Source organism: Barbus barbus (genome assembly GCF_936440315.1).
Source record: "Barbus barbus genome assembly, chromosome: 48".
Classification (NCBI taxonomy): domain Eukaryota; kingdom Metazoa; phylum Chordata; class Actinopteri; order Cypriniformes; family Cyprinidae; genus Barbus; species Barbus barbus.
The window spans coordinates 13,852,162-13,869,749 of NC_136726.1; the positions used below are offsets into that span (position 1 = coordinate 13,852,162).

The 17,588-nt window shown below is 35.1% G+C and overlaps 1 protein-coding gene across 2 annotated transcripts in view; it reads right to left on the reverse strand.

Moving 5' to 3' along the window:
• LOC306866980 (F-actin-monooxygenase mical2b-like) overlaps window positions 1-17,588 on the reverse strand; it is a 55,123-nt gene that overhangs the window by 1,948 nt on the left and 35,587 nt on the right. For both annotated transcript variants that reach the window (XM_079412444.1, XM_079412445.1), the window contains 10 exons: window positions 15,675-15,792; window positions 14,627-14,703; window positions 13,961-14,029; window positions 12,507-12,616; window positions 11,476-12,292; window positions 10,197-10,267; window positions 9,973-10,062; window positions 9,589-9,682; window positions 2,144-2,243; window positions 1,997-2,070 (listed from right to left, as the gene is read on the reverse strand). In XM_079412444.1, coding sequence (XP_079268570.1) covers window positions 1,997-2,070; window positions 2,144-2,243; window positions 9,589-9,682; window positions 9,973-10,062; window positions 10,197-10,267; window positions 11,476-12,292; window positions 12,507-12,616; window positions 13,961-14,029; window positions 14,627-14,703; window positions 15,675-15,792 — 1,620 coding nt within the window. The remainder of the gene's footprint in view (window positions 1-1,996; window positions 2,071-2,143; window positions 2,244-9,588; window positions 9,683-9,972; window positions 10,063-10,196; window positions 10,268-11,475; window positions 12,293-12,506; window positions 12,617-13,960; window positions 14,030-14,626; window positions 14,704-15,674; window positions 15,793-17,588) is intronic.

The window sequence follows — 17,588 nt, forward strand, 5'->3', positions numbered from 1 at the left end:
TTGTTTTTGCTAAATTTTGCCTAAGAAAATAGTTCCAAACAAAGATCACAGCACTGTTTTGCATCTCTGAGCAATGGACGGTGTACTTATTGAATGAGTCCGCTTTCTGAACGAATCGGTTGAATAAATGATTCAGTGATTCACTCATTAACAGTCAAATGCTCTGTTCCTGAATGAATCAGTCGTTTGAATGAATCGGTTGAATCTCAGTGACTCACCCATTAATGGTCACTTTCTGTCACCAAAGTCTTTGCTGTCACCTACTAGCTGTCACTACAATTTTTTTCATGTTTTTAAATTATTTCAAATATCAGTATTCAACATTTTATGTTAAAAACACAACATTAGGCCTATTTATGCATCTGTAACTGCAGTTTAAATGCATCCATGTCCCCTCTGAGATACATTAAACTGTATAAATAAATACATCTAAATGCTATTTTAGATGCAGATTCCAGAAATGTTTTCCAGAAATGTTGGAATGAAAGACACTAAGTACCGGATGAAGTACTTCTTATTCTTACCCAAAAATACAAAATGGAAGAAAGAGTTAAAACTGAACACAATCTTGCTTCTAAAGCTGTATGAATATATATATACACACATACATATACATATATATATATATTTATTTATTGGCTTCTTTTCCATTTTGCATTTACTTGTACTTTTACTTTCAATACTTAAGTACGTTTAAGATGAAAAAAAACCTTTTTGTACTTAAGTACAGTAAATATCATATAATATTCTAAACGAAGACTTCAACTTCTACCAAAGTAATTTTTTGGTAAGATGCCTGTACTTTTACTTGAGTATGGCTTTCAGGTAATTTATACACCACTGCACGCACACGCACACACACACACACACACACACACACACAGGATGCCTTCTTATGGTTTTAAAGGTTCATCCAAGGAGTTAACAAATTTGACTAAGTAAGTTTACAGTTTATTTAATGCTATATTATGGGAAACAGTGATCATCTGATCAACAATTTATCATGTCTCTTCCCTTTCTCCCTCAAACACACAGGCACACACAAGATGGATGTCATAACTATATAGGCCTATAGTTTTAGGATTCATCAGTGTGGATTATAGTTTTATTATATTAATAAATGACACTTTTTAGAAGTTTTTAATGCGTCAACTCTCACTCTTTCCTACCTATTATTATATGGCTTTAGTGCTTTTATGGAATAGGAGCTGGTATACATATTCAAGAGCGGGCAAAGATGGGTAGTATTTTGATCGTATGTAGTGGGCCGGTCTGGGCCAAAATGCCAGGGCCGATTTTTTGTCCCAGTCCAGCCCTGTCTGTAACCACCCTTTTTATGTTGCTCTATATCTGTCTGAAGTTTGAAAGAGTACCAATTTTTATTGTTTTTGAAAAATGTCTATTCTGCTCACCAAGGCTGTATGTATTTGATCAAAAATCCAGTAAAAACAGTAATATTGTTAGATATTATTACAATGTAAAATAACTTTTTTCATTTTAATATATGTTGAAATGTAATCTATTCCTGTGATGTAAAGCTGAATTTTCAGCATCATTACTCAAGTCTTCAATGTCATGTGATCCTTAAGAAATCATTCTCATCTGCTGAATTGCTGCTAAAGAAAAAAATATTTTATTATTAAAGTGTTGAATTTTTTTTGCTGCTTAATATTTTTGTGGAAACTATGATACACTACCATTCAAAAGTTTGGGTTAAGTAAACGATAAATAATAATAATAATAATAATAATAAATTAATACTTTGTTTTCAGCAAGGACACATTAAATGCATCAAAAGCGGCAATAAAGACAAAAAAAAAAGTCCTGGACAAAACTGCAGCAGAGACAGTAGCAAAAACTGTTTTCAACATTGCTAATAAAAATAACTTATTAATAATGGATCATCAATAATAATTTATAATAACAACATTTAAATAAGAAATTAAAATATATTAAATTAGAAAACAGTTGTGTATACGTATCATAACAAACCCACCTTCAGTGGCCATTCGTCGTCTCAGGTCTTGCTGTAGCCGACTCTGAGTGTCCTCCAACTCCAGTTCTTGAGCACTAGAGACAGGAGCATGTGTAAGACGCATATAAAAACCCTGATTAAAAAACTTTCAAGAATCACAGTACTTACAAGATCATGAGCTCAGACTCATATCGCGACAGCTTGTTCTTCTCCAGGACCAGTTTCAACCAGGTCTGCAGTAGCGTGGTCTCATCTGTGGAGTCGTCGTCTGTGAAAACAACATAACGGACTAAATTTACTGAACACTGAAATCTATAACACAACTAATATGACCCAGTCATATGATGGTGTCAGAGATTAATATACTTCGCTGCTAAACATTTCATCTACAGTGCACAATGTGAGTCCCAAGCTTCTGAAACTGCAACTGAAAAACACCCATTATTAGCAAAAAAAATTAATAAATTGAAAATTTAAACTTTTAAAAATAAATGTAAATATTAATAACTAAAATATATAAACTAAATACTAAAATGAAAAAATAAATCAAATGAAAAATATAATAAAAATAGTAAAAAAAAAAAAAAAAAAAAAAATATATATATATATATATACACACACACACACACACACACACACATTGAAAGCTATTTGAATGTATATTCATATTAGAATTTCCCTTAACTTCATGATTTACATGAATTTACTAGGCCCGTTTTTAAAATCCCTGATATTTCGAGATTTTCCGTGACTGGAAACCTCTTGCATGCTCATTAATTGATCAAATCTATAAAATAACCATTTTAGGACTATAATAATTAAATACTTTTGAGTCAGACAAAAGCCAAATACTATTATAATTGAACTAATAGTCTCCTATAGAGCCACAAATATGGAGTCTCCCACATTGACAGTTTCAGAGCATTGTCTACTACATACTCCAACTCTCTATCCATTTGGAGGCCGCAAATGTCAGTTAACAAAGAACCTATTCAACAAAAAAGCGCACCCCACAGCCCCTCATCTTAATACAATTATCCACACAAAGACATGTAAACATGCCAAACAATAGATTCTGGCAGGTCAAAGTGCACCGTCACAAAAGATTCTCCCCCATGTATTTAATAATAGCCTTCTGCTGCCCTCAATGAAGTCTGCTGATAGAAGACACACTGTACAGGTGCATCTCAGAAAATTAGAATATGGTGAGAAAGTTCATTTTTTCTTGTAACTTATTTAAAAAAGTGAAACTTTCATATATTTTAGATTCATTACATGTAAAGTAAAACACTTCAAAAGTTTTTTTGTTTTAATTTTGATGATTAGAGTTTACAGCTCATGAAAGTCAAAAATCAGTATCTCAAAATATTAGAATATTTCCTAAGATCAATCAAAAAAAGGATTTGCAAAACAGAAAAGTTGAAATTCTTTAAAGTGTTAATTTATGCACTCAATACTTGGTCGGGGCTCCTTTAGCAAAAATTCCAGCATCAGTGAGGAATGGCATGGAAGCGATCAGCCTGTGGCACTATTGAGCCTTCAGCTCGTCTGTATTGTTGGATTGACTGTTTCTCATCTTACTCTTGAAAATATCCCATAGATTCTCTATGGGGTTCAGGTCAGGCATGTTGGCTGGCCAATCAAGCACAGTAATATCATGGTCAGCAAAGCACTTGGAAGTGGTTGTCGTCACTGTGGGCAAGTGCTAAAGTCCTGCTGGAAAAGGAAATCATCATCTCCATAAAGCTTGTCAGCAGATGGAAGCATAAAGTGCTCCAAAACCTCCTGGTAGACGGCTGCATTGACTTTGGACTTAATAAAACACAATGGACCAACACCAGCAGACGTCACGGCACCCCAAATCATCACTGACTTTGGAAATTTCACACTGGACTTCAAGCAGCTTGGGTTCTGTGCCTCTCCAGTCTTCCTCCAGACTCCAGACCTTGATTTCCAAATGCAAAGTAAAATGTACTTTTATCTGAAAAGAGGACTTTGGACCACTGAGCAACAGTCCAGTTATTTTTCTTCTTAGCCCAGGTAAGATGTTTCTGACGTTATTTCTGTTTCAGAAGTGGCTTGGTAGCCCTTTTCCTGAAGAGGTCTGAGCGTGGTGACTCTTGATGCACTGACTCCAGCTTCAGTTCACTCCTTGTGCAGCTCTCACAAGTGTTTGAATCAGCTTTGCTTGACAGTATTCTCAAGCTTGCAGTCATCCCTGTTGCTTGTGCACATTTTCCTACCCAGTTTCTTCCTTCCAGTCAACTTTGCATTTACTATGCTTTGATACAGCACTCTGTAAACAGCCACACCATTCAGTAATGACCCTCTGTGACTTACCCTCTTTGTGGAGGGTGTCAACGTTCGTCTTCTGGACCATTGCCAAGTCAGCAGTCTTCCCCATTATTGTTGTTTTCAAAGAGATACCTGGAATTTATACTGTATGGATGGTCATTTATTGAAACTCAAATGTAAATATTCTAATATTTTGAGATACTGATTTTTGACTTTCATGAACTGTAAGCTCTAATTATCAAAATTAAAACAAAAAAACTTTTGAAGTGTTTTACTTTACATGTAATGAATCTAAAATATATGAAAGTTTCACTTTTTGAAATAAATTACAAGAAAAAATGAACTTTTTCACCATATTCAAATTTTCTGAGATGCACCTGTATCCTTGCTGTCCACTTCACAAAAAGGACGTCTTCTATACCGCCTGCATCCTTGCAGCATTGTGAAAGAGAGAGAGGTATTTTGACGAAACAAGGCCAGGAATAAGATGTCACATGACACACTTAAAGCAATGCATTTTCTTGCTTTATGCAGTAATACTATGGCAGCCTTCAACTATAAATTTAGGAGCAAAGTTCCATCTTTGAATTTCCTAGTAGTTTCATTTGGTTTCTTAATGCCTAACAATGCCTGTCTAGGTTATTGGATGTCAAAAGTGGAATTTCTGAGGAAGCAGGAGAAGTGAATTTCTAGATGATGTTAAAATTCAATATACAGTCCTTATAATTAGAGCTTAGAGCTTTCAAAATATGATTATAAACTCATTATGCAGTATGTTAAAAGGCTGCTGCGATTTTGCGTTTTTTCATTCGGAAATACTTGTTGCCTTTAATAATCCCCACGTAGATCAACATTCACCAAAATAATGAAACATCGCATTTTCAGCTCATTTCGGAGGCACTTTTCCCTTTCTCTGTCTATTTACAGAAGCCATTACCTCTGCAGTCATTTCAACATAATTTTGACTTTAAATGGCCATTTAGTTCGAATGCAAATCACTATTATTTGAATCTCTAATTTCCCCCTCTAAAAAAAGTCAAACAATAAGACTGCAGCTTATTTGCAGGTTGTCTTTGTGTACATGCCATATGGATCCAGGGGTTAGTCCTGATGTAGTATTCAAGTCCTGAAGTGGCTCAAAATCTTTCTATGGACAATCACAATACATTGACAATACATATTCCATACAATAAAACATACTAAATTAATAAATTAATTAATTAATTACTTTAAAAACTATTATAAAAAAATATTAATATAAAGAAAATATTAAAACACAAAATTAAATACAATAAAAAATAAAATTAAGTATTACAATTAAAAGCGTGCACACACCCACAATTTAAATATGTAAATGTGTATTTACATTTTACTTTGTATTTTTATATTTTTACAAATATCATCAAAGTACATTGACAAAGACAATAAAAAAATTAAAATAGAACATATTAAAATACAAAAATACTACATAATTAAAAATAAATAATTGAAATATATTTTAATTACACACACACACACATATACATACCTATATATATACATATACATACATACATACATACATACATACATACATATATATATATATATATACATATATATACATATATATATATAAATACATTTATACACACACGTATATGTGTGTGTGTATATATGTATATGTACACGTACATACATACATGCAGGTGCATCTCAAATTAGAATGTTGTGGAAAAGTTCATTTATTTCAGTAATTCAACTCAAATTGTGAAACTCGTGTATTAAATAAATTCAATGCACACAGACTAAAGTAATTTAAGTCTTTGGTTCTTTTAATTGTGATGATTTAGGCTCACATTTAACAAAAACCCACCAATCTCAACAAATTAGAATACTTCATAAGACCAGTAAAAAAAAAAAAAAAAAAACTTTTTAGTGAATTGTTGGCCTTCTGGAAAGTATGTTCATTTACTGTATATGTACTCAATACTTGGTAGGGGCTCCTTTTGCTTTACTGCATCAGTGCGGCGTGGTATGGAGGTGATCAGTTTGTGGCACTGCTCAGGTGTAATGGAAGCCCAGGTTGCTTTGATAACGGCCTTTAGGTCATCTGCATTGTTGGGTCTGGTGTCTTTCATCTTCCCCTTGACAATACCCCATAGATTCTCTATGGGGTTCAGGTCAGGCGAGTTTGTTGGCCAATCAAGCACAGTAACACCATGGTCATTGAACCAGCTTTTGGTAGCTTTGGCAGTGTGGGCAGGTGCCAAGTCCTGCTGGAAAAGGAAATCAGCATCTCCATAAAGCTTGTCAGCAGAAGGAAGCATGAAGTGCTCTAAAATTTCCTGGTAGATGGCTGCGTTGACTTCAGAAAACACAATGGACCAACTCATCACTGCCCAAATCATCACTGACTGTGGAAACTTCACACTGGACTTCAAGCAACATTGATTCAGTGCCTCTCCACTCTTCCTCCAGACTCTGGGACCTTGATTTCCAAATTAAATGCAAAATTTACTTTCATCTGAAAAGAGGACTTTGGACCACTGAGCAACAGTCCAGTTCTTTTCTCCACAGCCCAGGTAAGACGCTTCTAACATTGGTTCAGAAGTGGCTTGGTAGCCCTTTACCTGAAGACGTCTGAGCGTGGTGACTCTTGATGCACTGACTCCAGCTTCAATCCACTCCTTGTGAAGCTCTCCCAAGTGTTTGAATCAGCTTTGCTTGACAGTATTCTCAAGCTTGCGGTCATCCCTGTTGCTTGTGCACCTTTTCCTACCAGTCAACTTTGCATTTAATATGCTTTGATACAGCACTCTGTAAACAGCCACACCATTCAGTAATGACCCTATGTGACTTACCCTCTTTGTGGAGGGCGTCAATGTTCATCTTCTGGATCATTGCCAAGTCAGCAGTCTTCATTATTGTGATTTCAAAGAACAAGAGATACCCGGAATTTATACTGTATGGATGGTCATTAATTGAAACTCAAATGTAAATATTATAATATTTTGAGATACCGATTTTTGACTTTCATGAGCTGTAAGCTCTAATCATCAAAATTAAAACAAAAAACTTTTGAAATATTTTACTTTACATGTAATGAATCTAAAATATATGAAAGTTTCACTTGAGAAATCCACAACATTCTAATTTATTGAGATGCACCTATACACAGACACACACACACACACACACACAAATACATACATACAGTGCACAGCATAAATGAGTACACCACCTCTGAATAAAATAAAAAGATGTATTTTCTTAATGATTACTAATATAATTAATGGAAAGATGACAAAATTGAATTGTATTAAACATACTTAATAAAAAAGACAAAATATATGCTAATATTTTCTGTAAGATAAGTCAATTAGCCAATTTTGTTTAAATGAAGGATTGCAGAAATGAGTACACCCTAGATTTAATTCAGCAAATATATAATATTCTAGTACTTTCCAGAAATTTAAGTATACTGCTCTGACCCTTCTTGGCACTGAGTGTACAAATTCATGACAAATTTTCACATCTGTCCTGTTTAACTCCTGGAGGACGACCTCCTTGAACGCTCTGGTCTTTAATGGGGAGTTTTGCTCAGCTCGTCTCTACAGAATCCCCCACAGCTGCTCAAGAGCGTTAAGATTGAGTGAAATACATGTCCACTGAAGGATTTTCACCTTGCTGAAAAAATGCCCAATAATGCAGGGAATGAGGAGAGGGTAGCATCTTCTGTTTCAAGTTTTTGTATTACATCACACAATAGTGTGTGAATTCATGACAGCATTGATAATGCACAACACATTCAGCACTCATTCATCCCTATATAAAAGCTTTACTACCACTGAACGTCACTGTGGGTACCAAGCACTTCTCACTGTATCCCTCCTCTAGCAACACCAGAACATTTTGGATGCTTTTGGAACCAAAATGATTGACTTGGTCTCTTGAGACCAGAGTTTCCCAGAAATCTCTATTTTGTAAATATGGGCCTTGAAAGAGTTTATTTTGCTTTGGCTACAGTAGGTAATTCTAGTGGTAACAAAAACCATGCATGTCACTTCTGCAGGCTGCGTCATACTCTGTGAGATAAAGTGTCACTCTTTTCATAGCTTTTGCTGGCTCTGAGACACTTGCATGTTATTTCTCCTGCTCTTTTTCTAGCAAAAATTCACTTATGACTAAATGAAAACTTAAAGTGAAGATCTGGTTATTTCAGGAGCCTTGTCACAAGTCCATTGTTTTTGAATGTCGGTGCTACTTCTGCTATATTTTCACTCTTAAAACAATAATTTGGTATTCCTCTTGTATCATTGTCTTCTTTTATGCTAAGAAATAAGTTACCTGGCAGTTCTCTCCCAAGTGGTTCCACTGCTGCCAGCATTAAGTCTGAGTATGATTCAGTGGGCTATATAACACTTTTAATTGTCAGGAAATTACTTGTCTTTAAAAGTTTTGGTTCAATATACATACCTGTTGATCAAAAATAGCCTTAAACCTATACAATTTTTATATTTTTTTTTATTTAGTAACTTTCAGGAGGGTGTACTCATTTTGCAACATTTTATCACTTTGATAAGAAAATCTTATTTTGCTGAATAATTTTGACATTCTTCTTTGGTAATTGATCAAGCATGCTTGTTGGAACAGTATATCTCCAAAGAACCCTAACATGTCATAAGTAGAGAGTACTTGCTGAATTTGTTAAGTTTTAGAGGGGGTGCACTCATTTATGCTGTGCACTGTATATATAAATAAAAGAAAGACAGAAAGAAATATCTTATTGCTTGTAAGGCTGATGATATATGGGGCAATGTTGCCGTCAACCAGGTGAGACACAGGGCCCACAACTGATTTAAAGTATCCAGGTAGAAATTTGTTACCCATTCTCAATGGGAAAGTGTCCAAGTAACATTGCTCAAAAAAAGTTGCCCCGTCTTAGTTTTTCATTATCTAATCAATCTAAGAAGAATAACAGAAAGTCCACATAGAGATGCCCTGTCTGTGTGACATGAAATAAACAGGGTAAAAAAACAAACAAATTATATAATGATATAATAATAAATTCAAGAACAAGTTTGAAATCAGGTCGGCGAAATATTTCTCAAGTTTGCACACTTGATGACGGCATTGTGCGCTTCATTCGCATAGCCGTCAGCAACTGACATAAAAGTCATAAGTGTCATAACACCCCTTTAAATAATCATATCACCATCACAGAGCAAGTGGGTGGAGACGGGGGACATGTAAGGACAATGGGACTGATAATGAGGCACTTTAAATAATATATTTCCAGATGTAATAACGTGCGACTGTGTTAGAATGTGCCGTACCAGTTTCTCCTCTGAGGATCTTCTCCAGAGCCACACCTTTCTCCTCCAGAGCTCTCTGCTTCTCCTCAACTTCCTCCAGCTGTCTTTGGATTACCTGCCAATTACAATATACCTTGAGTAACTGGAATATATCCAATTCATATGTATGTTTCTAAAGTAGATACACTTTGTGGTTACATTTACAGGAAATGTCCCCAGAAAGTGGCTAAATCTGAAAAAATCTCCCTCTGAAAACATCCTCAAAGAGGAAAGTATAGTTCATAAATAAATGTGATTTTCCCCACTAATTCTAATAAATGCTTTTAATGATATTACTGACATTTATTTAAAAACTATAGAAATCTATGGGTCATTTATATTTATAAAAGTGTCTGTATGTCATACCTGAGCCCGGTGAAGTCTTTTCAGAAGATCTCTCTTGGTTTGTTGGACGGCTGTTTTCTCTTTTTTCTTCTGTGAGGTGCCACTGCGAGTCTTTATAGCAAATAATAAACAAAACAAAGTGACGGTTTAAATTCAGGCTTTTTGTTTGAATATGTAGAAGATTTGAACAAATTGTTGGAATAGCATTAGTTGTGTGTCTTTAAGAGAAGTAGAGGAGCTTTGACCCTTTGTGAGTCTGGTTCCTGTTCCTCTTCACTAGATGAGTTGGACTCCTGTTGCTGTTGCTGAGCAGGCGCTGTGGATACAAACCCACAACAATAATGTATCATTTAAATAAGCTAAATGTTTATCATTAAAGGATTTATCAGTAAATACTAAAAACAAACACATAAAAGCCCGATATTGGCTGACAATAATAATAAACAACAATAATAATGTCAATTTTTATTTTAGCTTAAGGCATCTTTAATTATTTAGGGATTTACTGCATGAGTTAGTATCAAAATAAGCATGTAAGTGAATAAATAAATAGATGATAGATCGATAGATAAATACATCTGATTAGAATTAAAATAATACATTACTATTAATAATATGTAAATTTTTATTTTAGCTCAAGGCATCTTTAATTATTTAGGGATTTACTGTATGAGTTAGTATCAAAATATGTAAGTAAATAAAGACATCTGATAAGAATTAAAATAATTAAAATAATAAATTAACAATAATAATTATTATTATTATTATTTTAACAACAAAATGTTAATTATTAGTTAACTGTAGGTCAAGGCACATTTACAAAAACAGGAAATTATCAGTAAGCAAGTAAATAAACATTGGCTAATAATTAAAGAAGAAAAAGAAGAATGCATTATTATATTAGGTGAAGGCACATTACAAAAAAATCTGATTTATATAAATAATATAAAATACAGTTTATTTAAACAAAAAAACCCAATATCAGTTGATAAAGATAAAAAAATAATAAAATATAAAAAATAAAAAAAACTGATATGATCACTTATATTGGCCTAAAAATACATTAACAGTGCCACGAAAAGAGGTTTATTGTAAATAATAAAAAAAACTTATGCTGATTATGAACAAATGTACATGAACCAGCTCATCAGAACAGATCCATTATTTGAAATGACATTTATTAAACTGTATCACTATGCAATCAAAACATTGTACTGCAAGCAATGTGATATGTATATGATGCTTTTCTCCCTACTTTGGCTTCTAGAAATGTTTTGATGCATCACAAGATTAAAGCGGCGTGTTCCACAGTTACCTGAATATTGCATGCAGGGAATATAATGACAGCCACTGGGAGATTATATTATATTATATAAGAGATAACAGTGCTGCATATAATAACCAGAAGAAAGAATGTGTTGCTGCACCTGTTAAATACTCTGTGCTTTTATTTTTCTTTAGCATTTTAATTTAGTGATTTTAAACTGCAGATGAGTGTCAAAGGTCACTTTAACCTGCAATTACCTTTGCTTCTGAACCTGGAAAGAATGGTCAAGATGTCCTTCTGGTTGTCTCCCTTCCTCTGATCTGCTCCTTCGTTCCTCTTAATGCGCAGAGAGGAGAAGAAATTGAGTTTTCTGGGCGGTAAGGAGGCCATGTCATCTTTTGTGCCCTTGTGGCTCTTGGAGCTGAGAGCCACCTGCTCCAGTAATGTGGTGAGCTCACTTCCTGTCCTCACTCTGGATTGACTGTCATCGGTAGATGTGTTGCTGCGTTCCTCATCCTGGTTGCTCTGAATGCTGCTGCTAAACAAGCCACTGAGGTTGAAGGAGCCCTCAGACAATGGCCTGGCTTTCAGAGGTCTGTTTTTCCTGAGGACCACAGGGTTGTTTCCTTTGCTGGTGGAGAAGGACTTCCGGAGACTGTTGGCCCACTGTTGGAAGCCAAGGAGCGGAGGAGTGGGTTCAGGTTGAGGACGGCTTGGTTTTGGTGGAGCCTCTTGTTCTGGTTGATCGTTCGGAGGATTCGTTGAGGTTCTGTCCCGTTGTTCTTCTCCAGATGTCGAGGGCTTTCCAGAAGCAGCCAAGTCCCAGTTGAGCAGCTTCTCCTTTTCAGATAAAGACAGCGTGAGCTTCTTCTTGGGGCTGAGGGAGTTCGCCTCTGAAGGATCGGCTGTGATGACAGGCTCTGGAGAGGAAGTGCTGGGTTTTGGGGATTCAGGAATAAAATGTGCGCGATATAGAGGGATTTTTGGGATCTCTTCGATGGGTGTTGACTTCTTGTCCTCCATTAGGGGGCAGTCAGACTCTGTAGTCGATGTTGCAGTCTTTGTTGGGGAGAGCTATATGAGAAAAGACAAGATCTTTAACAGCTCATGGATATAGCAATGGAAGAATTGCTAACAGGATAAACAAATTAAATACTATTTTGATCATTTGGACAAAGAAACCTCCTAAGCAGCATTTGTAGAACAGCTGGAGTCAATAACTGATCATTTAGGGTTAGACATGTCACCCAGAATGATAGACAATAAAAGTGAATGTAAATCAGTTTACAGATTGATGGATCTCCTCAAAGTCTGAGTCTCCCTCTTCCTCTGCGAGGGCTTCAGTTTTATCGTCTGGTTTTCCATGGTGAAATTTCTTAATCAGGACAAAGGGCAGAGCTGTGTGAGGAAATGATGCCACAAAGGGCTTTAATAAGTGATCACAGATCTTATGAGCTAATAATAATAAAAACTAATAATAGGAATAAACACATGAATAATAATTATATGAAAAAAAATTAAAAATAAATCACATTGTCCATGTTGAGAAATGGCTACCTAGCCTAAAAATATCTGTATAAATCAGCAGCACAATATTTTTTCCATTGCTAAATTTATTTATTCATGCATTGTGGTGGTGTTAAATCACAACATAACAATAATAATAAATAATATCACATTCTCCATGTTGAGAAATAGCTACCTAGCTTAAAAATATCTGTATATCATCAGCACAATATATATTTTTCTATTGCTACATTTATTTATTCATACATTGTGGTGGTGTTAAATCATATCGTAATAATATCATCACATTCTCCATGTTGAGAAATGGCTACCTGAGAAAATACCAGTATATCACAAACACAATATTTTTTTTCCATTGCTAAAATCTATTCATGCATTGTGGTGGTGGTTAAATCACATAATAATAATAATAAAAAAAAAAAAATCTATAATTTTTTTTTAAATTCAGAAACTAAATAAATAGTGAAATTAAGTATTCACTCTGGTAAATTTCACTTGGAATTCTAATATCATATTGGCCAAGTTATACTTGGAATCTGACATGATAAATGATGGCTAAATTGTGCTAACAACTACAATAAAGATCTGGAATTAACTGTAGGCAAAACAATTCAAATGTGCTGAAAAGAGTGCAATTTTTGCTTGTACTAATTGCTTTTGTATGATCTCAACAATAACTGTGAAACAGACTAGCAGCGCCCTCTGGTGAGAGAGGATATGACCAGCATCCAACAAAAGACACAGTAGTCTGCCTCTGAATTTTAATGTATATAACGTATAGCCTTTGGAAAAGTTGCTTTAGAGTTTTGCTTTCACTGCAAAATACCAGGAAACCGAGCTCTAATAATAAAGCACATGTGCTCAGGCGACCAAAAGCTGCATTAGCTTTTATAAATAGATCATGTATGATGCTTGAAATTAATCCAGTCAGGATTAGCAAATTAATTCAGATTAGTTACGTGTGGCAACTGACATGACAGGCACTACAATAAGCAAGGCTGAATCATTCAGCATGTTCAGTCGAGACACAGAGCCATTATTTTGAACTGTTTATCAACCTTGAGCAGATAAATAACTCATGCATAGAAACTCAGTTTAGAATTTAAGATCGTTGCTGGCAACACAAGCTCAATGGGAAGGAAAAACATTTCTGCCGTGTCTTTGAAGGTTTCCATATTGTTGGTTTTTATTCGCGGGAGAGTGAACAATACTTACTGGATCGGATTTTCTTCCTCCAGAGGTTGTTTTTATTGGTAATTTCACCTTTGGCCGTGGATCGTTTCACTGTTGAAAAGAGGAAATCAGAATGAGCGCTTAAAGTGACATTGATCATTTAAGCGCATTTTATTTCAATGTACATAACGCAAAGTTTCAATGTACATTTATTGTTTCACCTTGGAATGTGTTTTCAGCCAATTGCCAATAAAGACAAGCTAAACAAACAAATCCAACAGCTGTTGTCTAACAAGCTACATGTGTGACCGAACAAAATGTTCAGCCCACTGCAAGACACGTCCATGGGCCAAAAATAATATACAGTCAATGGGAAAGTCTGGCTTTGACTGCCACTCCTTAACTTCATTCAAAAAACAGACAAAATCCAAGCAGGAAACTCAGATCAACTACAAATCAATACACTAATTAATAGTGCAAGAGTGTCATTTTTGGACGTTTAAGCCATCCTTGTATTAAAGGGACGTGTCCTTCGATATGTGTCCAAATAAAAAAATAAAAAAAATAAAGTGAAAGTGACGTGACATACGGCCAAGAATGGTGACCCATACTCAGAATTCATGCTCTGCATTTAACCCATCCATCCACTTTGGGGATGGATGGAACATAGTTGTTAAACTATGAGGAAAACATAAGTTTTTGACTGACCTTTCTGCAGTGGAGAATCAGGACACGCAGGTGCGGGATCTGCAGGATCTGGCTTTTTAGATGAATCTTTGACTTCACTACTCCAAAATACGCAAAAGAAAATATTAGACAGGATCTTTGTAGCTTTCACACTTAATTATTATTAGTTATTTAATAATATTTATTAAAACAGTACAGTAATAATAATACTACAATTATTAATTATTAAATGTTAAAGAAGCGTTCACTCTAGATAATGTAGAAATAATGAACAAACAATAGGCTATCTCTCTCATTTGGCCCAATAACACTTGTGGAGTCTAAAATGTCGACACAGGTAGACATTTTGTAGCTCCTTGTCATGGTAAATGAAGCGTTTCATCGTTCGAGCGTACGCTTACAGACGATATTGTTTGCTGGTGTGGATGCTAATATTGTTATCTTTATAATTATCTTTAAAGTTATCATTCTTGGTGTGAACGGGGCTAAGTGCACACGTGCCTGCCGCTTTACTTGTTACAGCAGGATGGATTCTGATTGGGTGACAATGTTTTTACCGTTCATCAGCTGGAAAAAAATCGTTCTGAATGTGATTCCAACGATATCGTTTCTCTGTGCCTTTATCGTTATAGCTGTGGTGTGGACTCTGTTATTCTTTACTGAGAATGATTTTTAGAACTATTTCTTTATAGTTAACATGTGTGAACGGGGCTTACCAAGAACGATAACTATGAAGATAACTAAAGATAACGATATTAGCGTACACACCAGCGAATCATTATCGTCTGTTTATTCTCAGCGCACGCGCATTTGCCGTTTTAAATTCTCGAGCTCCTTATAGCAGGATGGATTCTGACTGGGTGTCAATGTTTTTACCGTTCATCAGCTGGAAAAAAACATTCTGACAGTGATTTCAACGATATTGTTTCTCTGTGCTTTTATTGTTATAATTGTGGTGCGGACTCTGCTGTTCTTTAATATTGAGAACGATTTTTAGAACTATATCGTTATCTTTATAGTTATCGTGCTTGGTGTGAACGGGCCTTTAAAGCGAATATTGTGGACCAACCTCATGTTTATGACCTCTGTTAAGTCTGAGACGGCCTGCACCTCTGCAGTCTCAGCCGGAGCGCTGGGCTTCAACAAACCCTTCGGGTCATTCTGAGATCTGGAGTATGATTCGGCTCCTGCGGGGTCCACGCACACACATGACAGACTGAATTTATAAACCAGACCCTGCTATCATGCCCTCCATCTTCAGAAATGATTACATACATAATATATATATATATATATATATATATATATATATATATATATATATATATATATATATATATATATATATATCTGAAGAATTAATGCAACACGACACAGCTGATCACTTAGAAAGACCTGTGAGGCAACTCACATCAGATCATCAGGGGGATGAAACTCTAAAAGTGCTGAACTTCTTAGCTGCTAAAACATCTGTGTTGAATCACCCAATAATAAAATGTGACATTCTGTAGTTTGGTCTCATATTCATCTTTTAATCATATTTGTAAATGTTTTGACTCCACAATACTTTTGGAGGGCACTGTATACACACACACACACACACACACACACACACACACACACACACACACACACACACACACACAGTATACGGAGGATAAATCAGGGTTTCCGCTATGTACATTAGCCTAAGTAGTGGCTGCCAGGCCACATGCACTAAGCCATTTTTGAAAAACGCTTTTGACCGCAGTGTCTGACCGAGTCCCAAAACACGTGCAGCCAATCAGCAGTAAGGGGGCGTGTCTTGTACTGATAGAGAGAAGAGAGCGCTCTATTTGAGTGCACAGGAGTCAGGACGTATATTAGCAGATCGACTATAGATAGAGAGAGATGGCAGATAAAAAAAAAAAAAAAAAAAAGGAATATATCATAGAAACAAAACATTAAAAAGAAGGGTTACGATCAGGCAAGAGGTAGGACCCGTGTAAATTATTATGTATATAAATACACACACATACAGTATATATTTTGAAAATATTTACATGTATATACATTTATATAATATATTAAAATATTTAATAAACAAATTTTCGTAAATGTATACATGTGTTTGCATTTATATACATAATATACATACACAGTTCACATATATTATGTAAACAAAAACTTTTATTTTGGATGCGATTAATCATTTGACAGTGTAACTGGTTTCACTCCACCCACTCCGAGCGGGATTCGAACCGCAGTCTCCGGCCTACGTCGGTTACAACAGCACTAATAATAAAGAATATATAATTGAAATGATTATGCTGTATCATTTGAGTTCGAAGTAGGAGGCAGTGCAATCACCTACAAAAAGCAGATAAAAGAACAGGATAGAAAAGACCCAAAAAGAACCAAGTTAAGTTTGACTATAAAGGAATTCAGGCATAATTTAAAATGGGTCTGATGTATGTTCTAAAAATATTCATTAAAAATGGTTTGTTGCAGTTCCAATGCTTTTAGAAAATGGGATGTGAAGTTAAAAAGTGTCGAAAGTGAAAAAACAAAAAAGGGGGAGGGTTGTGAATCATGGGTGTGTTATATTTGGTACAGGGTTATTTTTTAAACCTATACTTAATTGTGATAGTTGGGTTACATTTCTTATTAGCTTGGCAATTGCATTAATGAATACAAATACATCTTTGCTGAGGGTTACACAGGAAGCTCACTGAATCGGCAGACAAAAAGGCAGAAACAAACATTTAGAGATAAAAATGAATTTATTTTATGCGTACAGGCTTTAAATATATTATAAATTAGGAGAAACAGTCTTTTATTGTGAAATACACAAAGAAATAGTCAGCTAAAATTGACTCAAAACAATCCTTAAAGGACTTGAAAAATTGTGCAAAACTAAGTCTTCTTATAGGACAACCTCAGTTTGTTTTAGGAAAAGGAACAAGAGAGTGCTCTTACATGGGATTGGGATAGTAAAGCAGCC